The following is a 26,027-nucleotide window of genomic DNA, read 5'->3' on the forward strand; positions in this document are numbered from 1 at the left end:
ATGCCTCATACCATAGAATGTGACAGATATCTGTGGTATGTCCGCACTCCACATCGCCGTGCACACATGCACTGTATAATGGTTCCAAGTATCGTAAACAAGGTCAAAAAGGGAACTAAGGTGCCGTAACAATGGCTTTAAATCTGCAAAATTCACGATTTCAACTATACTGTAATGCATTTGCATTTCTATGCATTGAAAAGGAGAAGTACACTGAAAAAGTATTTGGTGTAGAAACTATTTTCACTCAAAAGCTGCTAGTAAATTTCTGAAATAAATACAAATAATGGCAAGTAACACATTAAACATGATATTTGGAAGTGGAAAGGCTGAAATAGCATTTTCTTGTAAATGTACTCAAATATCACTGTTATTTACAACTTCTAATATATTACAGTGTAATTGAAAAGTTTACAATAGAAGGAAAAAAAATCTAGTTTTCCTATTATTTCATGTGGTTTTGTAAAACTTGTATACCATTTTCAAAAAAGGTTTGTGTTTTGTATAAAAAATGAATGACCAAGTATTTACTGTATATGCTTAAAACCATAAGAGTACACAACCTAGTTATTATTATTATTATTATTAAAATAATTAGTTTTTGAAGGTACATTGTATTTTTTATACAAATGTCAAATTAAGTACAGTGTAATAATTTCATGCATTATCAAGAAGATTATGAATAAATAAGTCATTAATCATGAATCAGTAAATATTGTTTAGTTTTTAGGAAGTCACATGTCATTTTACAAACTCAAATGTTCAAGTTCAAATTATGATTTTTTTTTTAATAGTTACATCCTTTTTTTACAGGGTCAATTTTAACAGCACTTGGCAACCCCAAATACTGACAGAGGGTTAAAACGGTCTAAAAACACTTTTTGTTGCATTTTCTTTCTTGCTTCTAAATATTCTGTCATTGAGGGCAAGGGAATGAGAGTTAAGAGCTGGGAAATGCAGAAACTGATGTAAAGGCAGTTTGGTGCAGTACAGTAGGTGGGGGTTTGGGGTTGGTGTTTAGCCCATGGCCCCACTGAGCGTGCTCCCTGTGGGGGGCAACAGGTGAACACACACCAGCAATGTGGTGTGTAATGGCCCCTGACAGAATGCCGATAACCCAGCATGAGAGTCGAGGTTTGTAGCCTCTGACTGAGTCTTCTCCTCATCCTTAACTCCTTTCCTCCACCTGTGCCCCCCTCTGGCATACTACCAGGTCATTATACATCCCCTTTCTACTTCTGCTCACATCTAAACAGACATTATTCTATCAGACTATGTTTTGATGGATTCCCTCAATGGAACACAGAGTATTAGCTGATTGCATCTTACTAAATCACATTAAAGGGATACTTCAGTCGAAAAGTAAAATTCAGTCTTTAGTTGCTTACTCTCCAAACCCATATATTCTTCATCATTTCCAAAACATAACAGATGATATTTGAGAAACTTGGGGTCCAAAGGTTTTAAGTTCTAAAAAGAACGTAAGTGAATCATATAACGGCAAGTGATGTTAATCACTTTGTTTGTTGAACATTGCCAAATTCACACTACGTTTGGGGTGAAAACTAATGTAGTTTTAATGTAGTAATTTATATCTGTGATGCAAAGCTAAATTCTCAGCAGCAAATTACTTCTGCTTTAGTGTCACATGATCATTCAGAAATCATTCTAATATGCTGATTGATTTGGTAATCAGGTAATATTTCTTATCAATGCTGAAAATAGTTGTGCTGCTTAATTGCTTACTATCAAATCAGATCAAATCAAATCAAAACATTAATCAACTCATGCATACAGAGCCCTAATTAAATACGGTAACAAACCTCAGTGCTTCCTGCATGGTAACATCAGAATTAAGTCACATGGCATGCAAGAACCAATGAGGTTAAATGTTATTTAATGAATTTGTGTTTTCCTCCATCAAACAGGAAACTACGGAAGGCGTACCACAGTATTGTCAGTGTATGGAATGTGTTCATACTGATTAATTAACAAAAAACAGAATATCAGTCAGGACTTATTAATGGAGGGATTAGAGGCTTGTCAGTGTCAGTGTCCAAGCCAGGGAAATCACACCTTTCAGAGCCACATGAATATCACAAGTATTTGTTCTTTTTGAAAGGAGGAATTGTCTCTTCAGGGAATATTTTTTTTTTTTTATGGGAGGAAACAGTGACCTCATGCTAGCATAAATGCAAACCATAAACATGTTTTTGAAAGACCAGCACATGTGCATTGAGCTTGTGCGAGATGTTCCTCCGTGGCGCAGAGTAGCGGTACTCTGAGGCTTTATTCAGTTAAGTTTGGTTCAGAAATCTGTTTACACCTTTCTTGCCTCTTACCACCTTCTGTCTATCACTCTATCTTGCACTCCTGTCCTGATTTCGAATGACTCATACAACTCACATGAAAGACAGACCCATTTGTTAAATGGTTTGGGTGAGCATCACTTTTTTTGCATGGTTCGTCAATGCAAAAACATGTCTTAGTCACTAACCACCTGTTTCAGCAGCCACTAAATGCAGTGACATTTCAGTCCTTGGCCCCAATTACATGCACACAATCTTCTGTTTAAGGTCCACATTCTGGCTAAGCCTTTATTCTAAAAAAGCTGTTGTAATATTCTGAATATTTCTCATGTAATTTATGTGGATGCTTTTTAGTAATATTGGACAGTAATTGAATCAACTTATTCATACTCCTGCATGTCTTCAACAACATTACAGATACTGTATGCAATTGTAATATCCAAAGCACTTCAGTAGTTTCATTTTTCAACGGTCTGTATATAAACTGTACCACTTAAGATTGCACTACCATTCAATAGTTTGAAAGAAATTATTTAATTAATGAATTTTATTCACTCTTATTCTTCCAGAATGCAATATATATTTAAAAAGTGACGGAAAACTTATTTTCATATTAAATAAATGCTGTTATTTTGAACTAGTGCTGTCAAATGATTAATCGTGATTAATCACATCCAAAACAAAAGTTTTTGTTTACATAATATTTGTGCGTGCATTTTTTGCATTTTAACAGCATTTTATAATGTTATTTTATAATGTGTATATATAAATACGAAACACATGCATGTATACATTTAAGAAAAATATCTAATGTTTATATTTTAAATAGATTTATATATAAATAATATAAATTATAAGAATATAAATATATACATGTAAATGCATCTACATGTTTTCAAAATATGTACTCTGTGTGTGCTTTTATATATTCATAATAAATATACAGAGTATACAGACATACTGTACAACAAAAACTTTAATCGTTTAATCGATTAATCGTTTGACAGCACTGTTTTGAACACAATAAAACATAAAAAAAAATGTATCATGCTTTCAAAAAAACACATTAAGCAGCACAATTGTTTTCATCTGTGATAATAATAAATCATCATATTAGAATGATATTTGAAGGATCATGTGACACTGAAGACTGGTTGTTGAAAGTTCGGCTTTGCTATCACAGGCATAGATTACATTTTAAAATATGTATTAAAATAGAAAACCATTACTTTAAATTGTAAAAATGGTTCAAATTATTACTGTTTTTACTGCATTTTGATCAAATCAATGCAGCACTGGTTTGTACATTTTAAAGGTAGTGCCTGAACATGCACAGAAATCAGTAGTTTTGTTGGATTTTCTTAACAAAATTGTTTATGCAATCCAAAATTGAAAATAATACTTAAAAAAAAAAATATTCACCATTATTATAATCACAGTATAATGATCAGCACCCTCCACAAACTCAGAACTACACGATAAGGAATTGCTCTTTATAACTTGCTTTTGTTTTCACTCATAGTTGGTAGAAACAAGATGGACATATTATCACAATTTGTTTAATATGAAAATATTGTGTTTTCTACAGCAGGGGCTTCTTTGGTTGATTACCCTTCATTCACACGAGTCACACATCAAAAGGCCAGGACATCCAATGTGGTCTGTGTTTGGGGGGTATAAGTATGCATGCGTTTCATTCCCCCTTCCTTAATGTTTTTCTATAGTGTTAAATATAATGCAAACGCTAACATATATAAATAAAAGTGTATTATACAAGTCGTACACACGGAGAGATAATTACACACAGCACTCTTTTTAATTAGTTGTTTTTCTTGTCCACAATAATCCACTGTGCCCACTCAGACTGTTAAATTACATGTCAAATTGTCATAAACCACATGGAGCGATTGAGAAACTCAAATGAGAAACTCCACACATCATGGCTCTTGAAAATATAGAGGCCCCTCATTCTGTGAAGGGATACGGGTCCACCAGACACAGGTTAACAAATAGATCTGCAGAAACTTTCCTGAGCACTCCTTGATTGTTTACATCCATCCACAATATTCTGTGTCCATATATGAGTAATTAACCCCCACCATAATAATTAGCTGTCTACAGGAAGTGGAGATATGCTGAATTAAAAGTTTTTGTGTGGGCTTTTGCCACATGAAAGTTTTCATTAGTTTTCCTCCCACCGTCTGTGTGAAATGCCATCACCGGCTCTGTATCTTACTGACAGAATGAGTCTCACAGGCCTGACAGCGTGCAGATTGGTGCAAGAACTTGTGACAAGAAAGGAACTGCATGAGTGAACAACTTCAGGGCTGATAAAGTTGTTGCTAAACTGAGGCAGAACGAATGTTTTGTGTCTTTGGTCAGAGGGAGGGAACCAAAGGTTGTGATTTGTGTCTGTAATTGGTGTTTTTATATGAGCCCTTCTCATATTGGGATATCCTGTGTTAACACCAACACCAGAGGCATCCAGACCTTTGGCTCCAATTGTTTTTTTTGTTTTTTTTTGTAATTGAACAGGGTTGTTTGAGTGGTTTCCTGTTTGACCTTATTTTGCACCGGCAAATGGTCATTGTATGATCTTTAATGGTTTTGGATGCAAAAGCCCTGACATTTGGTTAGGATCCTGATCGTTTGTTTATCAGTCTGTATGTGAATCACCTAGCTTGGTCATTTTGACCGTTTGGTTAAACGGAACGGAAAACAGAGGCGTGATATGTTGAGTAGTACCTATTTCTGCCTAAATTAAAGCTGTAATATGTAATTTCTTTACCACTAGTATATAAACTCTTACGCCTGAATTTCTTGACTTCCTCCACAAATGAGATTTGAACATGGCAATTTAGAATGTTTACACTCCCGGCGTAAATTGCGATTTTTAATATGTGATTTGTAAGGTAGAGTCTTCTTTGGCCCTTGAGACTTTTGCTTTTCATGCATTTAAGTCACTTGCTAAATGTTTAAAATGTTTAACTGTATATAAAAAAATAATAATAAAAAAAAAAATATGGTCTTCCTTTAGCAGATATTTAGCCCTTGTTGTGTTATTGCAGTAAAGAAAATAATAATAATCATAAAAATAACAACAAAAACAAAAACAAAAACAACAATAAATAAATAAATACAAACATACATACAGATACTTTTTCCATCCAATATGATGATAATGTAGATTACATTTTTTTTCCCATAAGTGTTATGGGTTTTAAATTGGATTTCATTAACATGCATTAAATTGGTCAAAAATGGCATTAAAGACATTTATTTTTATTACGAAATATTCAAATAAAATGCTTCAAATTTCTAAAAATCCTAAAAATGTATCCTTTCATTGGATAATAAGAATTTAAAATGGGGGGAAATATCATTAAGAAATAAAGGTTTTTCTCATACTCGTTGGCCACAATTAACTGCACCCTTTTATTCAGTACTTCCAAAAAAAAACCTCCATTTGCCAGTTTAATAGGTCTAACTTTTCTCCTATGTCTGATGAGGTTAGAGAACACCTGACAAGAGATCAGAGACCATTCCTTCATCCAGAGTCACTCCAGACCCTTTAGATTCCCAGCTCCATGTTGTTGCTTCTTAGCCAATAAAACTCTCTTTCTCATAGACACGCCCTCTTCCAGGCAGTTTCGTAACATTTCATGTTGATTGGAAATTCTTAATTATTGCCATGATGGTGGAAATGGGAATTTTCACTGCTCTGGCTCTTTCTTAAAGCCACTTCACTAATCTGTGAAGCTCAATTATCTTTTGCTGCACATCATAAATATATTCTTTGGTTTTTCTAATTTTGATGGATGATTAAGGGAATTTGGGCTTTGTTTTCACTCCTATTTATATTTCTGTGAAACAGGAAGCCATGGCTGGATAATTTCATGTTTATAATCACAATGAGTGCTAAAAATTGTGAATATGAATGGGTATATACTTCAGAGATATTTTACTTATAGGAATTTCTAGGGGTGCCAATAATTGTGTCCAATGAGTATTTGAGAAAAACCTTTATTTCATATCCCCTTCTGGTATAACCATTGTGTGCGTGTCTTTGCTGTGTTTTTATTTATATATATATATATATATATATATATATATATATATATATATATATATATATAACATTATAGAAATATATATAAAAACATTATATAAAAAAAGTTTAGATTATATTTAATTTTTATTTTATACAAAACCTGATGAACTGAATGAAAGCTTTAAATATTCTTCATGACTTGACTTTAAAACGTTCTTCTCTTGTATCAAAGTCCATCTCAAAGTCACTGTTTTTTTATTTTTTTATTTTGGACAGCACCAGTGACATATCATACATACTGTATATAATGAGACATATTTCTTGGCTGGTGGCATTCTAAAAAAAAAAAAAAAAAAAAAAAAAAAAAAAAACATTGATTATTTTCCAGGCTAAAAGTATCAGTGCATATTGATCCCAAACATAGTTACACATTTTAAATGATTCACCCATTCATATAATTCACACAGTCTGATAGCCTTTTATGCCCTTCATTTATCATGCTAATAGCACTTATATACACATTCCAGAACATTATCACCTGTCCCTCATGCAGCAAGCAGATATTTGGGCAAACAAGCAAAGGACCAGTTAAATACATTTTATAAATTATAAGATACTAATAGTTGTAAATATTGTTACACAAATACTTTCAAATTATTGAAGATATAATTGATCCTTCAACTTGAACTTACCGATTAATAATCATAAAATCTTGATTGAATCTCAAAATGGTAACAAAAAAGTATACAGAAACAGTATGTTTCTATTGAAGCTCATTACAGTACGATTTTGGGTGTTTGAGGTCTTTGAGAAAACGCAGTTGTCACAGATCCACTTTACCTTCTGAAACTTCAGCAACAGTCTTGACGTCTGAGTTATTTGTTCGACTGATGATCCATCTAATTAAGAGATGCTTGTGCACATCCATGAATATCTGTTGCATCAGCTCATTTAATTAGCCTGGTGTTATCTTGTTATGGTAAACAACACCCTGTTTTATAGAATGTTTGTGAGATTTGTGCTCCTGTACATTTTCATACAATCCGATTAGTATGTGATTGTACATTATGTATAACCATGGTGTGTGTGTCTTTGCTGTGTTTTAGGGTCGCCCTGAGGAGGAACTGGACCGTCTGACAAAGAAGATGCTGCATGACATGGACAATCCCCCATCTGAGGAGTATTTTGGTATGTGACCAGTTTACCTCACACAAACCTGCTTTCATAGAGCCATTAAATATAACCATTCGCATGGCAAACCATTTTACATGGCAAAACTGGCTAACTTTAGTGTCCAAATACTTTTTAGGGTCATTATTAGGGTTACCATTCAACCTCTATTTCAGGGACATGTCCTGGCCGGGATTTCTAAACTTACCTAAAATGTCCAAGTTTTGGCTTTGTTCTCCTATTGATATGCCCTCTGCAGTCCTCATACATGATATTTATGTCTAATTTGCTTTGCTTTGACCGTTCACTGTATATACCTTCTGTGTTCTTTACATGAGGACACAAGCACACCTTATTTTCTGTCTTTTTGGGAAGCAGATGTAGGCCACGATTGCCTAATCCTATTCCTGAAGAACTACCTTCCTGCATAGTTCATTTCCAACTCTGCTCCAACACACCTTTATGTAATTATCAAGTTAAATAGATCTTAATTAGCTGGTTAATATTAGTGGTTTTGAAACTGTGAAATTTTATATATGGCAGCATACCTTGAAACCGGTAATCGGCCCATGCCTACTTTGGGGTTACTCAACCAAAAGTTCAGGGTATGGCTGACAGTAAGTTAACCCTGCTTTCTAGAATACACCCCTGGGAACACTAGGTTTTGTTTTGCAGAAGTATGATTTAGCCTAAAGTATGTGTTGGAGTGTGTGAGTGTTTTGCTATGTTCACATTCGTCCCTCCACCCTCAGCAGTCTGAGCTTCCCCCTTTTTACCGTAAGTGTCAGAAGACATTCCCTGCACTTCTTACCATCAGCTCTTACTGTCAGCTTCTGTTTTCTCTCTTTAGTTGGGAAACATAGCACTCTGCTTTATACATCTACAGTACTTCCTCCACTGTCTGAGAAATCAGTTTTAGATAACTAGATTTTTTAAAATTAGTATTAGTGGTAATAGTAGTACAATGAATAATATTAGGGCCGGGACTTTAACGCGTTAATTGAGATTAATTAATTACACAAAAAATAACGCGTTAACTAAGATTAATTAATTAAAGAAAAAAAAAATCCCGCCTTTTTAATAACGTATTTTTGCACCGCGGAACGTTTCTCACTGGATGAGTTCGGCGGACCGATTATACTGGAGCACCAACTAGCGTTCGCATATCACCGCAGCACACATCGAGCCTGAAGTATCACCTCAACGCAAAACATATAGCAGCTAGCGTGGACTTTACACTTTATGTTGAACTATGTATTTTGTTGGTGCAACAGTTTATGTTGAACTCTTTATTGTTTTGGCCAAGGTTATTGAGAGTTGGACTTAGTATGTTATGGCATCTGAAGCAACAGAGAGATGTTTTCTAATAGTCAGTGTTTCCAATGTTCTGACTGTTATTGACAGTATTGTGTTTTACTTAAAAACACTTTACAGAAAATTCCAGCACCTATAAGCTTCCTGAATTTCTGAAATGTACTATTTCTAAATTGTTTCTAAATATGCTATTGCACTGGTCTGCTAGACTTGGTTGAACAAAAATAAACAATATTTTGTTGCTTAAGCTTATGTTTTCAGTCATTATTCAATGGTATACTATAAATCCATGTTAAAAAAAAAAACTTCTCACTTTTCTCAGGACAAATATTTATATGCGATTAAAATGCGATTAATTTCGATTAATTAATTACAAAGCCTCTAATTAATTAGATTAATTTTTTTAATCGAGTCCCAGCCCTAAATAATATATATCAATATTTACTTATTTATTTTTAATGGGCCATGGGATGCAAAATTCACATTTACATGTTTTTAGAACTGAAATGTGTGTTGCAAGTGTGTGTACACAACCACCCTATAATGATAAAGATCCACCCAGTTTTTTTTTTTGTTTTTCTTTTAAAATCCAGATAAAAATATCCTCTTTTTCAGATTAAGTTGTTCTCAGATTCTTGGCTGTGTTGTGTCATACGGACCCAGGTCCCTCCCATGATTGTTGATTGACACGGTCATCTTACCTTTGACCTGCCCTGAGTGAGCTGTCATCAGTCTGCCATTTTTTGTTGTTGGATCTAATAATGAACATAGCAGTCATCATTAACTACCGAAATCTGATCCACTGAAGACACAGTGTAGTAAGTTTGTTTTTAAAGGTGCCACAGAATGCATTGATACAATATTTTAAATTGTTCTCTGAGTGTGTATATGAAGTCTTATCTTAAAATACACCACAGATATTTTTTATAGCTTGTTGAAAATGCCACTTTTAGGGTATGAGCCAAAACGCGCTGTTATTTGTGATTTTCCCCTTTAAATGAAAATGATGAGATCAGATGAGTGCGGAGCAGTGTTGCCAAGTCCACGTTTTTTCCCACGTGTGATATTTAAGACATTAAAATGCAAATTTTAACAAGGGAATCCCACCAAAAAATGTGTATTTTGCCCCACCTGAATGTGATTTTTACCGGCGAATCTCCCTCAAACATGATTGGGCTAGTTTTGAGTAGCAATTGGTCAGGTTTTGTTGTGAAAACCTGTCAATCCTGGCGGGGCTTCAAGAGCTCATGCTCCGGCATACCGGTGTTACGGTTTAACTAGTGGTGACCTTGTTACAGACTTCACATTGCTTCCAAATGCAATTTTTAACTACCACATTCCTGTTTACGAGCATTCTGGTAGCATATGAAGGCAGCATTATTGAAAACAGGCAGAGGCAATGGGAGCTTTAGCAACATTTGCCTTACAGAGAGCCAACATCTTTTGGAAAACAAAATATGATGCGTGATGCTTACTTTGTCTGTAGTCTGGATGTTTGCGCACAAAGCATTGGTATCAATCCTTCTTTCAGAAGAAACCTTTGCACAACTCCAGTTGAACTGACCCTCATTTGTGAGGCAGTCCAGTGTAAAATGTTAGCACAAATGTATATGATTTTCTGTGTTTTTTTTTTGTTTTTTTTTTTTGTTTTTTTCAGGACATTTTCTTCCCAATACATGACACTTTTAATGGCTCTTTGGCACTGACATTGTACCTCCAGCTGCTACAGCAAGAGAACAGTTATGGTGGACCGCAGCTTCTCACGTTAGGGATGTGTATATGCTAATAGGGCAGAGAGTGTCACAACTGGGCAGGACTTTCCTCGACTATGTCGTCATAGTAGTGAGAAACCTGGAACTGCTAGTGTGGAGAGACTGTTCATGAATTATTGTGATTATAAAACAATGAGTGGATGGATTTTTACTATTATAGCCTGTTTGTTTTCACACACTGCAGCCAGACTACTGTTCAAACAAAAAGTGATTTTTGCCTTCTATGGCACCTTTAAAGGGAATGTGCCCTTCACTTTTTTTTTTTTTTTTTTTTTTTTTACATTTTACGAATCTCCTTTCCTAATAATGTGCTACTGTAGTTAGCAAGTTTCACAATGAATCTGGCTAAGGTTTACAGTCTCTCAGAGAACTGCGCGTCCCCCCATGAAGGAAGAGAGGCGGGGATAGCAGAGCTCATTAGCAATTAAAGGGAAATGCACTAAAACTGCTTGCTGTGAAAAGAACTTTTTGTGACAGGGTTTTTAACCAAAGTTCAATTCAAGTTTATTTGTATACCGTTTTTTACAATACAAATCGATACAAAGCAACTTTACAGAAAATTCTAAAAGTTGCTAAAATTCAAAGTATCTTCTAAATGCCTAAATGTAATATTATATATTTATATAAATTATATAAATATAATAATATCATATTTCCTCATTGATATGAAAGCCCCTAACCTCACAATCCTGTTCTATTCATTCATTCTGAAGTGCTTAGTTCACCTATATGTAAAAAAAAAAATCGAAATAAAATAGTTTGCGTGAAGCAAGGTGTAAGGGTTAAACGAAATGAGAGAGAGGGTGGGTTGGGCTGTTGTGTCCTGCTTTCATCAGGGCATGTGTCAGCAGTGAGTGGCCCGGAGTAAATGCGTGGCACGAGTGCACATCGCACAGTCACACCCACACACACAAACACATATATGTGTAGTGTTTGCAAACTGCCTTAATGGCTAGAGGGAGGTTGAAAGCAGGCTAGTGAGCCTGTAAATGGGTCTGTGTGAACCCAGGCCAGCCAGGCATACCCGGTCACTGAGAATGTCACACACAGCCACAGCATCTAAACAAGAGCACAGCACTCCTGGGATTTAAGAGAGAGGCTAAAAGAGGAAGAAAGCCAGGGGTGTGATGAGGTTAAAGAAAGTAGAAGAGAGGAAGAAGCAGCATTGTATGTGAAGGTCAAAGTCCCTATGCAATTGTGGCTTTTAGTTTATGTCTGCTAGCTTAGTGGCAATCTGTATTATAGTGTACTACTAAAAGTTGACAAAACAACCTTTAGCAGATATACAGATTTAAAAGCTCTACTGGAAGAATAGCACTTTTTCAGAAGGCACTTTCTATTATATAGGCTTTTTTTGTATATATGTTGTAAGGGAAACTGGTCAATTTAGCTCAAAGGGAATCATTTAAGATTTTAAAGGGAATTTGAACAGAATCACTGTTTCACGGCTGGTCACTGAGACGCCCTGCGATTCAGTGAACAAGCCGTTTAACATCAAATCTGCGCTGGATATTAATATCCAAACTATAGTGAAAACACTATCAGTTAGCACAGTAACAAGATTGGCAGTTTAAGACATTAACTTGTAAGCACAAAACACAAGATGCTTCTCTTTTCAATATGAATAAGGCTTTATTAGATAAATCTAAGACATATAAACTAATCTACCACATAAACGCATGCACTCACACATTCACACAAGGTGCAGGAAGATCGAAAGTTAGGGAAAAATGAGTTTAAGAGAATGGAAATATGGAATCCCAAGTTTACAGCAATACGTTAAATTGCATAGACATGAACAACCATCAGTCACGTAATTAGCCCTCTCATTGAGTTCCTCAATGAGGTTAAAATTATATTAGACACACCAGTAAAGGTCACAGTCTGGAGGTTACTTGCGTCTCCTGTGAAGGGGAGTCCCGTTGAAAGGGGTATCCCGATGTCGCTGATTGGCTGAAAGTTCAGTAGTCGCTGAAGTGACGTCTTGGGAAGGCCCGTGGTTGGGCGTTGGCTGAAGACGGAGTTGTGTGGGCTGGTTGAAGTTGAACGCACAGACGAGGTCAGACGGCATTACAAAACTTAACTCAGAACATGAAACTCTCAAACGGAAAAGAAAAGAAATAAAGTTTGACGAGACTAGGTTGTATTTCTTCTCATCGTGGTTAAGTAGCAGCAGGCGTGCAGACTGAAGCACGCTGGAACCGCGCTCAAAGAACAGTGATGACAAACAGCATGGCTAGAAGCTAAAGCTAAGAAGCAAAGCTAAAAGCTGGCATGACTGATAGCAAAAGCAAGGCTAGAACTAAAAGCAGGCGTGACTAGTAGCAGAAGCAAAGCTAAGAACTAATAGCAGACATGACTAATAGCAGAAGCATAGCTAGAGACTAAAAGCAAGATTTTATGGTGTCCAGAGTATTTAAACTGGCCTGTTGGCCACACCTCAAATGTTGTCTTGACCAATCAGATATTGTCTTGGCTCGGGGGCATCATAAATCATATGTTTATTTTACCAAGCATGTGGTCCGAATTTTCCCGCTCTTGCAGGGTCATGATAGTCAAATGTGTGGGTTACACATAAATGAATATGGAGTGAAGCGATGGGCTGATTCATTTATAAGTCTTTTTGAGTTCATTCTGGTCCATATATATGTACAAAAGACAGTTTCTTTGCCATTCTCTTGACAAATATTTCTGTGGAGACCAGAGGTTCAAAGTCCCCCCCCCCACCTTAGGAATTTCTGCAAAAAGAATTTCTCCTAGGTGGGGGGGGGATCAATGGAAGTGTTTAACTCTCATGGGTTTACATGTGATGTCCAGCGTTGCATTTCCATTACGAACAACAAATTTGACACCAAATTTATCTTCTTCGAATTGAAATTGTAAATAATTGTTATAAATTAACTGTAAATAACAGGGGGGGAGGGGCGATGTAAGCTCCATCAATGTTTGTGTAAACATGATCCAAAGTTTTGTCTCCTCTGGTGTGGCAGGAAACATGCTGATGGAATTTGGGGAGCACTGTCTTTAATTTGGAGTGATTAAAATCACCGCGACAATAAAAGCAGCCTCCAGGTGAGCAGTCTATTGTTTACTAATGGCCGCGTGTAGTTTGTTCAAAGCAAGCTTGGCATTAGCATGCAGGGGAATATAGACTGCAGTTATAATGGTGGAAGTGAATTCCCGCGGCAGATAAAAATGTCTACATTTAACCATGAGAAACTCTAGGTTAACTGAGCAGTGTCTCCCAACAATGACATTGCTCATACACCAAGCTTTGTTAATATAAATGAACAATCCACCACCTCTTGTTTTGCCGGAGTCATCTGCCGTTCTATCTGCCTGGAGCGTGTAGCGTCCAGCTAGGTCAATATCATTATTGGGTACGTCACTGTGTAGCCATGTTTCTGTGAAAACCATGACATTGCGATCCAGAAGTCTCTTACTGTGGGTGATGCAAAGTCATAACTCGTCCATTTTGTTCACCAGTGACAGCACATTATCGAGGAAAATGTTGGGTAAAGAGAGCCGGAGTGGTGTTAGCTTTAGCTTAGCTCTTAGACCTCCGTGCTTCCCCCGCCTTTGTTTATGATCTTGACGCTGCCTGCAAGCACTTCCGCCCAGCCGGGTAGAGTGCGTAGCCTTAGGTGTTCTGGAGATCTCAGGGATGAGTCGAAGATTATTGATAAAACTGTTGGAAAAGTCCTCACCAATATCAAAAAGCTCCTGTCGGTGTAGGATATTAAAGCAAAGCTGTTCAGTAAGAACAGACCCGAGATGAGCATGAAAAATACTGCAAAATTGCACAAACAGGGGAGACGCCGAGCCTCGCGATGTGTACGTGCTGACAACTTGGTCTTTAAGTTAAAAATTAGTTTTTATGGGGTCTATAATGACAAAAAAGATGCATAAAGGATCCGCACACATTTTAGACCAAGAACACTTCCTCTCTTACCTCTTCCATTGCTGCCTTTATTCCCCACACATCTCTTTCCCCCTAAGATTTTTCATCATGCAGGATGTCATCCAGAACTCCTCTGAAGATCTGCATTGTAAGATGAGGAACCCTTTGAGTATAAGAAACTCCGTAATTGCTACCCATCTGATTGCTTGTTCAAGGCCTCCTTCCTTTTAAAAGGGCAGGATAGGGGATAGACCGGGTGTTGTGAGTGACTGCTGAAGTGGAACCCCAAGGCTAATAGTTAACTAAATTAATCAGTCAATGCCATGATCTCTCCTGGCTGGACGATTAGCACTCCTTCAATTGTTGATATTATAGTTTGTAATGCTGGAACAGAGGACTCAGGGTCTCCAGAGACAGCCACGATTCAGTTTTCTTCTTTTTCTCATTCTGAATACAACATGCCTTAAGTCTGAGGTGAAATACATCGGCGTAATTATTAGCAGAGATTGGTTACATGGTAATTCAGTTGTACACTGTGCTAGAACATAATCCGTTAAAAGACAAGGAACACATAATAGTTTTCACAGCTGGCTGCATTCATCACAGTTCAAGCCAACACACACACAGCTCTTCTTCCCTCCATTATGAGGTACTTTCATTTCTAAAGAGCACAAGCGGGACACAGAACTGAATAATGCAGACTTTGAGGCACACTGTATGTGTCGTGCGAGTGAATCACTATCAAAACTGTCTCTGAAGTTTCTGATTAATTGATATTTCTATCTCAATATTCTCAGCAAGAGATCCTGTTCTTTTTCATGCTCTGAGAGATTGCGTTTGTGTAACTCATTAGGGAACTCTCATAAGAGTTTAGATGAGGAGCGATTCTTTAGCTCCACAGTTTGGCTCTTCAGAAACTTCTCGGGTGCAAACATGCTTCAGATCAATTTTCAAAGATTTCGGAAAATCATATTAAAGATTTCATAAGGCAAATGACTCAACGGTCAACCAGAACTTTTTTCTTTGTGCTGTGGTTAGGAGTTAGGAATAGCAGTGTTTTTCTGATATCAGCTGGAGATGCTCTCATAATTTATGAGACATCTTGCCATGAAAACTTGATGAAGAATCTTGGAAGAGTTTGAGATTTTTGAACACATACTGTAGTAGAGGCCCGAGACCCCAGACGTTGGACTGTAGTAAATGGGTCAAGTGGCATTCAGCTTTGTTTCAAACACAATGCTATCAACACTTCTGTAAAAGGCTACAGTGTCTCAGAGTGTATTAATAGAGCTTTCTATCAGAGAGCGTTGTGCATTGTCCTAGATACTCTGGTTGAACATTTGCATATTACTCACTTGCCCTTAGCGAAGTCTCAGGAGTGTGCTTTAAAATTCACTCCCACTTGTGTGCATGAAAACGTGGGATTTGTGGCATTTTAAAGTGCTGTAACCCTAAAACGGTTCAAGAACTGCACTGACTCTCTCAGTGAGTGTTGTTTCAGTGAGGTTTCAGTGTGAAGGTCAACATGACAGTTTCCACAATAACCCTACTACTCCATACATTAAAGTTGCTTACTGTATAAAGTTTCTGTATGTTGTCAGCTTCAGATTTTTCTTAATTTCAAATCATGCTTTTCGTTGTCTACTTTTATAGTGGCACTTATGAGTTTTTAACATCTTAGGAAGGCCCTCTTTATTTGTTAAAACATGAGTTCACTAATAATACATATATTATACACAATACCCACACATATGCACTAATACATACATAATATCATATAGTTTATACATTATCTTTATTGTTTTTACACCAGATGCACTAAAGGAATTATGCAAATCAGGCACACTCCAATGTTCTGACAAAATCAGTGCTGAATGCAAATTGCTAAGCACTATAGAAAATATAGCACCTAGTTGATTATTGGTAACTACGGAAAAAAAACACAGATTAATTATATATTATATACTTTTAATTATATATTTTACATTTAATGTCAAAGCATCACTAACCACAGACATAGTTTCACAAAATGCTTCATGTTTTATTGGCATTTGGAAATTTGTAAGACACTTTTCCACAATGGACTGCAAGAATGGTTTTGTTGAAATATAAGAAGCAACAGCCTACTGGCCTGCATGCTTTGTTTACAAGCTGCCAGTGGGTTCCCGTGGTGATTCTGGGGAAATAAAGCTTGTGTTTAGCTTTGAATCAAAAGAAAAAGATCCAGACCTTACCTGCCTTGGGCAATGTGAAGTCTCTGGTTAATAAAATAGACAAGCAACTGGCCAGAATGGAATGAGAATACAAACACTGAAACTTGGCTGAGAGCTGATACTCCTGACAGGGCTGTCGCTAGTGGAGTGAAAGGTGGTGACTATTATAGGGGCCCACGGCCGAGGGGGGACCCCCTGGCGATCTCAACCGTCTGGGTGAGGCCAGCCTAAAAAGACGATCAGGACAGTTGACAGGCCACTACTGCTTGTGGTCATGCAAGCTTACCATTTTAAGCCTTGCCACTTGTCGATTTAAACATTAAAAACTATTTAAAGCATTCAAACACAAGATGCGGAAAAGTGCTCAACTGAATAGCTGTTTCTCGCGCGCTGTGTTCGGTACGCATGCGGAGAGAGAGCCGCATCTCACAGACAGCACTGAACCAAGCTCTCTTCTGCGAAGTTCTCCTCGAACTTCCTCGTGCACCTGAACGAACAAATACAAATCGCAGTTTAAACAAACAGAAAAGGATGTGAAAGAGTTCAGCACCCAATTCAGCACCCGCGGTGCTCACGCAGAGAGAGGCGTCTCAAAGCGCTTGAATACATTATTTGCCTTATTTAGCTCTTGTACTGACAAATACATACACCGTCAAATTCATACCATCTTCGAAAGTATGTTCGAAAAAAAAAACTGTCGGTTATGACTTAAGTGAAAGTAAAAAGTAAACAAAATGAAGCATTGCTTGGTAATTGGTCAACAAAGTATTGATAGATGTGTAAATATTGTCATACTAACAGTTGTCTGAAGTTTTTGCCGATTGTAATTTATTAGATATCTTTCTATCAAAGTTAGCTAACCATATCAAGATTAATTTGTTCTGACAGTTTAACTCTGAGATCTTGTCATATTTTATTACCATTTTCCAAACTTATAGCAAGTAAACTGTGATAATGTGAGAAATGTTGAAGGTGTCTGAATACATTTTGGTTTGATTGTATATTTAATTTTTACATTGAACACTATGCAGTGTTATTTTACATTTAATCGTTTTGAACCTGGACACCTACAAACTTGAAAAACTACAAATATTAAAAAAGCTTAAACATTGTGTAAAACAAGTCGGCCCTGACTCCCGGCTTGACGGTTGAACCGGTTGGGTTTTTCCTTGTTCATGAGTTAAAGTTAGTAAAGTAATTGTTTTTATTAATAAATATCACAGCCTATGACAAACAGTATGAAGGGTAAAGCGCATTTGTGACCCAAATATGAAGCTACTTTCTGTGGGACAGAAACTAAATTACCTGCCACAGGAGTTTTCATTAAAACTTAGACTAAAAAGTTGCGAGAGCTTTGCAAATAGGACTGTAAGGTAAATGTAAAAAAAAAAAAAAAAAAAAAAAACTCAGAATTATATATTAACATAGGATAATGGCATCCCTACAAAAAAAATAAAATAAAAAAAATAAAAAATATATATATATACTTTTTCCCAATATCAGCCCATTCCCCATTGTCGATCACAAAGATCCTGAAGTACCAACTGAACAAAACAAAAAGGTTTTCATGGGATAGGGATGACAAGGAAAGCACTGCTGAAAAAAAAAAAAAAACCTTTGAGAAAAAAAAAAATCTACAGGGATGATCTGAACCTTCAGCACAACAGTGGTGTGGTATAGAATGAGAAACACCACAGGATACAAACAGGCTGCTAGTTCAGGTGAAACTTGGAACAGATGCAGTTCAGTGGATTTGATTGTTTTAATCACTGGTGCAGTCCGGATCTCCAAGCAGTATATATTATATATAATCCCTCACTATGTAGGTTTGACTCTAGTGTATATACTACATGTAGAATATATTTGCTAAATATAAATGTCTGGAATAACCCTTTAATTATTTTTAAGGTAGTGAAATTAGATTACAAAACTAATATAAAAATCTGCAATGATCAAAAATGTTTATGTGGTCAGATGAGAATCATAATGAGATTATAGTGTCTCAAGTTTAATCATGGGAGATTAGATGACCTACCTCCCCTTTATGTTTGGCTTCTAGCAGTTAAGAGGCTCATGAGCAGACAGATAGCTGCAGAAGTGGGTTTGATCATGTAACTACCGCAGATGAGTCAACACTTAGACTATGACCATGTCAGAGCAATTCCATTTCAAGGGAACCTTGAACAGCATCCTTTAGGGGCTGCTATGGGGATCGCCTATGACGTCACTACCAGTGCGAGCACAGTATAAAGAGGCACCAGGAGAACATGTCATCCTATTTTGTTTCAAGTGTGCATTCCGGTCGTAAGAACGATCTCTTCTTCCCTTGTTATGGCGAACACTAGCAAGACGTTTAAGACGTTTGTGGATCTGTGTACGTTATCTGACACCTGATGACACACATGATCTTTGCATTGTTTGTATAGTGCAAAGAGCACACGTGCAATGTCCTCGGGGGCAATCATTTTTCAATGAAAAAGCTCCACTCTCTTCTGTCTCTCTTTTCGAGGAAAGAGGGTCAACCATCTGCTCCCCGCGGTTCAGGACACGCCACTGCTGAGGCACGGAGGAGAATGAGTTTGTGGGGGTCTCGCGCTCGTCGGCTGCTTCTGGATGATGCTGATGTGATTTCCCTAACATCATCTGATCCAGCAACCAGTGCTCTGCTGGGTTCTGCCCAGGAAGAGCAGAAGATGTCCGAAGGGGGGCAAAGAAGTTGAGACTGAGCCCGCCCAATCCTGCTGCCATGTGTATGATGAACTTTTGGAGGTTATGGAACGCAACACGGTTAGGCTTGACTTACAGTGGAAGCAGGCCAGGAAGATGGTGCCATGAGGTCATTTGATGAGCATTATCTTTCTGATCATAGCCCCCAGCTCAAGTTATCATTCCTTTTTTCTGATCTCCATACAGAGATCAAGAACTGCATCCATAGGTTCCAGCATACAAGTTAGCATGCGGAGTGTATGCTTTGTGAGATGCACAGCTCTCTGCCCTCACTGCGGGAGGGTCCCTTTGAGCTTGCCGGTCCTGGTCAGACTGGATGAATACAGCCATTGTTGGAAAGGGTTCAAATATACATAAATGCTGGAAAAACTAAGAATTTGTGGGACTTGAATGATTTTTCTGAAGAACAGCAGGCGGTTTAGCTATTCAGGACAAACAAGGGACCATAGTTCGAATTACAGGGGCAGAAAAGGGACAGAAATAAGAGGTTATAATTGTTAACGAAAATGAACAAAAAAACAAAAACTAGGTGGGAAAAAACATTGCGGTTAACTGAAATAAAAATAAAAACAATGCATATATTAAAAAAAAACCCACAACTAACTAAAACTTTAATGTGTGTTTGGCAAAACTAACTAAAATAAAATAAAATTATAGATTAAATGTCCTTAGTTTTCGTCTCTGTCAAGGTCTTTCATTTTTTTAACGCTATTTACAACACGCAGCGTATTCATTCAGTTGCATTTCCTTTCCCTGCTCTCCCTCCGTCTCTCTGTCATTCATGCGTCTCTCACATCCTTGCGCACGCACACACACACAGTCCCTCCCCTCCGTGCACACCGCGTCTCTATGAGAACGACTGTTCGTTCGACGTTGAAAGGAAGTTCGCGAAAGGTTGGTATCTCTATCTCATGAACACCTTTACACAATCACACATTAAAAAGTGGTATAAAAATATTTTAAATTCTGAATATAATTTTGGCAGTGTGTTAATGTCGACCCGAGAAGCGATTGAGCCTTACTTAGAAAGTAAACTAGTCGCAAGTTTGAGGTAAAGTGCACTTTTTGGTTGTGGTTGTCGATGTCAAAACACTATCTAAGCTGTGATTCAAATATTAAATAATGTTATGTATTTTTTTTTTTACTTTTAAATTGAATGTTTGCTGCTTCAATCCAGATCGAGTAGGCTTTTGACTGTATAGCGTAAATTTAGTATAGGGTATGGAAATTGTATAGCGGTGGTATTTGTATTGGGGGTGAATTCTGTATAGAATATGTAACTAAAACTTACACTAAAGCTAATAAAAACTAATAAGCATTTTTCAAAAAACCCACTTTAAAAACTAATTAAAACTAAACTGAATTTGAAAACAAACATAACATCAGTGAAACCTGTGGAAACATAAAAAGAGCCTAGGCTAAATAGTACATGCTAGTATTTGAATTTGTTTTGAATTGGTTATTACTGTTTTTACATTCTATTATTTCAGATTTTAGTTCGATAAATGTAGTTTCATCAACACATGTTGCACTTGGCGATCACGGTGAGGATTGACATGGTAGTGGACCATTATGGTCATAGAAGAAATGAAGGAACAGTACCCCCCCCAATTATAGTGGGGTAATTCACACTCTGCAAAGGAACTCATGAACAACTATCATGAAAAAAAAAAGTGATGTGGATCATTCAGATAACAACACAGTATTAAGAATCAAGTGTATGTAAACTTTTGAATGGGGTCATTTTTATAAAATCAACTATTTTATTTTGTGGACTAGATGTAAACAAATTTTATGTAAACATTTTATGTTAAATGTTTTATTTAAATCTTATAAGATAAATGATCCATCTTATTTTGATAAAATAATTAACAATTTGCAGGTGTACAGTATGTAAACTTTTGACTTCAATGCTCTCTCTCTCTCTCTCTCTCTCTCTCTCTCTCTCTCTCTCTATATATATATATATATATATATATATATATATATATATATACACACACACACACACACACACAGAGACACACAATTATATTTTATACAAATACATTTCTAAGATATATAGATTTATCAATGGGAAGGCTTCAAAATACTTGTAATAATCCAAGTTCATTATATAATCTCTTTATTGAGAGAAAAAAAAAAAAAAAAAGCCCAGGATATTTTAAAAAAAATTCATGTCCATGGAGGAAAAAGTTGGGTTTGGAACAATATAAGGGTGAGTAAATCATGACAGCATTTTCATTTTTAGGTGAACACTCCTTTAAATAATTAAATTGGGTTCTGAATATGTAGTTGTCTGAATCCTGCTGTTTCCTTCTAGACACACTTAGGTATTGGCTGCTTTTTTATTCTCGTATGCTGTGTTTATGTTTCAGTTCTTTAAGACCAAGGACATGCTGCTTTCTATTCTTACATCAGAGTCTTACATCATTCTCTTTCCTCTCCCATCTCACACTTCAGGTGGTCAGTGAGGGCCTGTTTCCTGTGATAGTTCATGTGAGGTGATATCATCAAAAACAAACCTTTATTGTCAGAGAGCGCGGGTTGGCGATTGTGCCTTGTTGAGACAGCTCCACTGAAGCTTGCAAGATTGTCTGCGTTGCAGGCCCAGTTTAAGGAGCTGGAGGGCTTACAATGAATCATGTTACTAGATTTCATTTGTGGGTGAGCGGTTGATCCCAAGAAAGACTGTTTTGTGCCACACAAACATGCGGTTTTACACATTCGCTCACCTCAACGCTCCAGCCCTCTTCTTTATCTCTCTTTCTCTCTTTTTTTTTGCCCCATTTACACCATGGCACCTGTCCATGTCACAGTTCCAACCTACTTCCAGGACAAGTAACCCATATGCTTCCCCCACACCCTCTCTCTCATCTGCACGCTGCCCTGCAGGCCTGACTCACTGAGAGGTAATGCATTGTGGCATGTAACCCCTCTTTCTCTCTGCTCCGGAGTCACATCCCATTCTGCCTCATCATTATTTGCTGACACTAGAATGAGATTTCAGGGGTTATGGGTAAGGGGCATTGAGAGATTGAAGCACATTTGATGTCACTCATTCGTTTTGTCAATTGAAATAAAACCAGAACCAAACAGCTGTGTTAAAGGCATTCGAAATTTTGAAATGAACACACAATGAAAAGAAAGTAAATTGGAAAATAAAAAAAGACATCTCAAAGTATAAAGCTGAAACTTATACTAATATACTAATGGTTTTTAAAGCATTTATGCATTTATTTAATTCTGAAATAATCATAATAAAACATGGTCAAACTACTTAATATGGTAACTATAACAATTATTTTGTAAGAGGTGTATGCAAGTCGTTGTATATTTGCATTTTACTTCATTTTTGTATAAATTAATAGATAGGCTATGGAAACATTGAGCATTGTTTCAATAATATTTGTTTGCAACTAATAAATAAACATTTGGCATGACTTTTTTTTAAATTCTCTGCACACAGAGGATGTCACAACAGATTTATTTTCAGTTTTTCGTGTGGGAAAAAAAAACAAAGCATGTGTTTGGTAACATTGCTCTGTAATAAATTTGTGAATTAGAGCAGCATAATTTGCTGGAGCGGTATTTGCTGTTGAAACAGATGTTTTTTAAATCATTTCATTTTTTTTTCACTCCAGCTGCGAGAATGTGTTGTTTGCTGTTGTTCCTAAAAAACAAGCTGAATTTCATCTGTGGAAATCTGTGTTGCATTATTGCTACTATTTCTGTCTAATAACGCTCTGTTGTTTGCACCGCAAAATATTCTTTCTGAAGCAACAAAGTTCTTGCGAGCCCGGAATACGTGTTGTGGATCTGTTGTGTTTTATTTGTTTACATGCGCGTTGTCACGATGTGCTTTGTCTTCCAGTACTGAGAAGGCTGTGTTTTCTCCTTAAAGAATCACACCTTCTTTCCTCAGCGAGTCAGGAAAGTTTGGCCTTCCACAAAAAAGTTCTTTGCGTTCCCTCTTTACACGCATGATCTTTGATTTCCGGCGATGTAAGATCAAAATTGCTGCTCGCGCTCGCGCCGCCTTTCATGCACCCCTCTTGCATCGCAGCATGAAAAAACAAAGAGCGGCGAGACGGAGATGTGCAGGAAATCTTAGCAGGCCTGCCACTCAAAACATCCACCATCACCAAACAACGGCATCTGCCTGCCACCACAAATACATTAGAAATCAATTATTTATGGAATGCAGTCAAGAACTCTTTAATCTTCTCCTTTTATCCAATTAAAATGCCTAACCGCTTTAAGCCTTTCACAAGGCTTGTGAGCAACATGCTCGGCCTCTTTCTTCTTCCTTCATTCCGTCCTTATTATTTCTTCGTTTCTCTTTTTTTCTAAGGTTGCATATAAGAAAGAACGGTGGCTTCATAGGAATGGTTGAAGACAGAAGAGAAAGTGTATAAAGTGTAAATGAACTCTTCCACTCCTACCCCTTCTGGTTACAAAGGAACTATTTGAAGTTTTAATATGAAGACTCGCCTTCCATTCCCAGAGCAGGGGACACAGGGGAAAGCGAAGGCTCTTTCATGAGCTCTTTCTGCCCAGTGTTAAGGGGGGGATTCAAAAGCAGTTGAGAAGGATAGAGATGTACAAATGCTGCTTTCATTATGCAGGAATCTGGTTGTGGCCTTTTATCGCAAATATGTTAATGCTGTGCACCAGAATAACTAATGTTTGACAGTTCTTTGTTCGTTTTATTCAGTTTAAATCACATAGTCCAAAATCGATTACCCTTAAGCATTACACATATCTTTGCAAAATAACAAGTAATCAAATTTTGTACTTTTGATCTTCACATGACGCCTAATTCAAATCTAAATGAGAGTTTTGTGGCCTTTATTTAACTGCTACTGTATTTTAGAAGATTTAAACAAATTTGGTGTCTGGTCCTTTCCCTTATATCTGCATCTAGCAAGTGTAATATAGTTCAAGGCTTTTTTGAAGAATTTTGGGGGTAAACGGGACTGGCCTTTCATTGTGTCCAGCTCTTTATGTTCATTTAGCAATTTCATTGGGTTACATGATTCCTCTATTTGTGAGGTTGTAGTTACAGAGTGGCTGATAGTAAAATGTGTTGATTTGTTAACTCTTTTATATCATTCTCAGTCAGAGACTGACTGTGAGTCACCAGAAATGTTTGTGGCTATAAATGAGTCAGAGAACATTTAGGCCCCACAATTAAAGAGACAGTTGTGAACATGTGACTCTCTGATCTCCTGCCTGCACCAATTAGGCTTCAAATAATGTACATGTGTGTGACTTATTGTGTCTGTAGAGATTTCTTTGCATCTGCTAATGTAATTTAAGTGGGTCATCTTTCTGTATTCCCTACTGACTCCAAAATTGAGAGAAATGTGACTTAGAGCCATGGCAAAATAGATGACTGCTAAATAACAAGTGTTGACAGGTGTTGCTGAATGATCTGTTATCATATATAATATAACTGCAACCATTTATATATAAAACACATTGAAGTATGAAGATTTTTCATCAATAGAATAATTATGTTTTAATCCGAGCATTTATAACATTTAAAAGCAGAAAAAAATAATAAGATATATTATAAATCATTGCATTAAACACTGAATCGATATCTTAAGATAATACACATACTTTGACAAATGTAAAAAATAAAGCAATGCCCTGAAATATATATTAGTGTATATTAGGGATGGTGAAAACTTTTTGCAGCTTAAAATTTTTGTGGAAACTACCCCTTACTATAAATGTTTGGGATACTGTTCATGTGGTTATTCAGCAAGGATGCATAAAATGTTTCACAATATTACTGTTTTTAATTTATTTTTGAAAACTTATTTAAAACAAACATGTTAATATTCCAGTGTTGTGTAGTGTATTGTACTTTATGTACAAAAAAGCCCTAACATTGAAATAATGTAACTAGTTAATCCTGTGTTGCTGATTATGTTGAATTATGATGAAGTGTTTGTGTTAACCTCACTTCAATAATGTTACTGACAGTTGGTTGCCAGTATATGTAAGTTTGTGTGTGTGTGTGGCACAAAATATTCAGCCCATTTAGTCAAACACAGAGTAATACATATTCAGCTAAGTCTAGTTTAACTCAGTTATGTTTCTGTAAAAGTGAAGCTCTTTAACCCTTTGATGCACAAGCTATGAAAATCCCTTCTAATGCGCAACGTGGCTCTAAAATGTTATTTGTTTTTTTGTAGATGAGTTACAATCAGAAAAGATCAGGGTTTTTTTTTTCTTCAGCATTTAATATTCTCTAAACTATAAATTCCTTGATCCACATTGAAAATATATTTTTACGATGACCACAAATTAATAGTTTTTTTTTTTTTTGATAGTTTGTTTGTTACTACATACACATGGGTCAAAAATTTCCCATCTATGCATCATGATAAAAAATAAAATAAAATAAATAATAATAATAATAAAGACATTTTGTTAAAATAATTATTTTAGCAGTTAATTAGACCAGCATATTTAACACTTGAAATATGTTGAAACCCGAACACCAGTTGCTGACTTGTCTGTCTTTTGCAGCTGGGCAGATCTGCACCTCTTCCT

The 26,027-nt window shown here is 36.5% G+C and overlaps 1 protein-coding gene across 3 annotated transcripts in view; it reads left to right on the forward strand.

The window, feature by feature from the left end:
• The window catches only part of LOC113099054 (lipoma-preferred partner homolog), a 175,596-nt gene that overhangs the window by 122,395 nt on the left and 27,174 nt on the right, over positions 1 to 26,027 (forward strand). For all 3 annotated transcript variants that reach the window (XM_026264147.1, XM_026264134.1, XM_026264139.1), the window contains one exon: positions 7,467 to 7,548. In XM_026264147.1, coding sequence (XP_026119932.1) covers positions 7,467 to 7,548 — 82 coding nt within the window. The remainder of the gene's footprint in view (positions 1 to 7,466; positions 7,549 to 26,027) is intronic.

This window comes from Carassius auratus, chromosome 6, assembly GCF_003368295.1.
Source record: "Carassius auratus strain Wakin chromosome 6, ASM336829v1, whole genome shotgun sequence".
Taxonomy (NCBI): domain Eukaryota; kingdom Metazoa; phylum Chordata; class Actinopteri; order Cypriniformes; family Cyprinidae; genus Carassius; species Carassius auratus.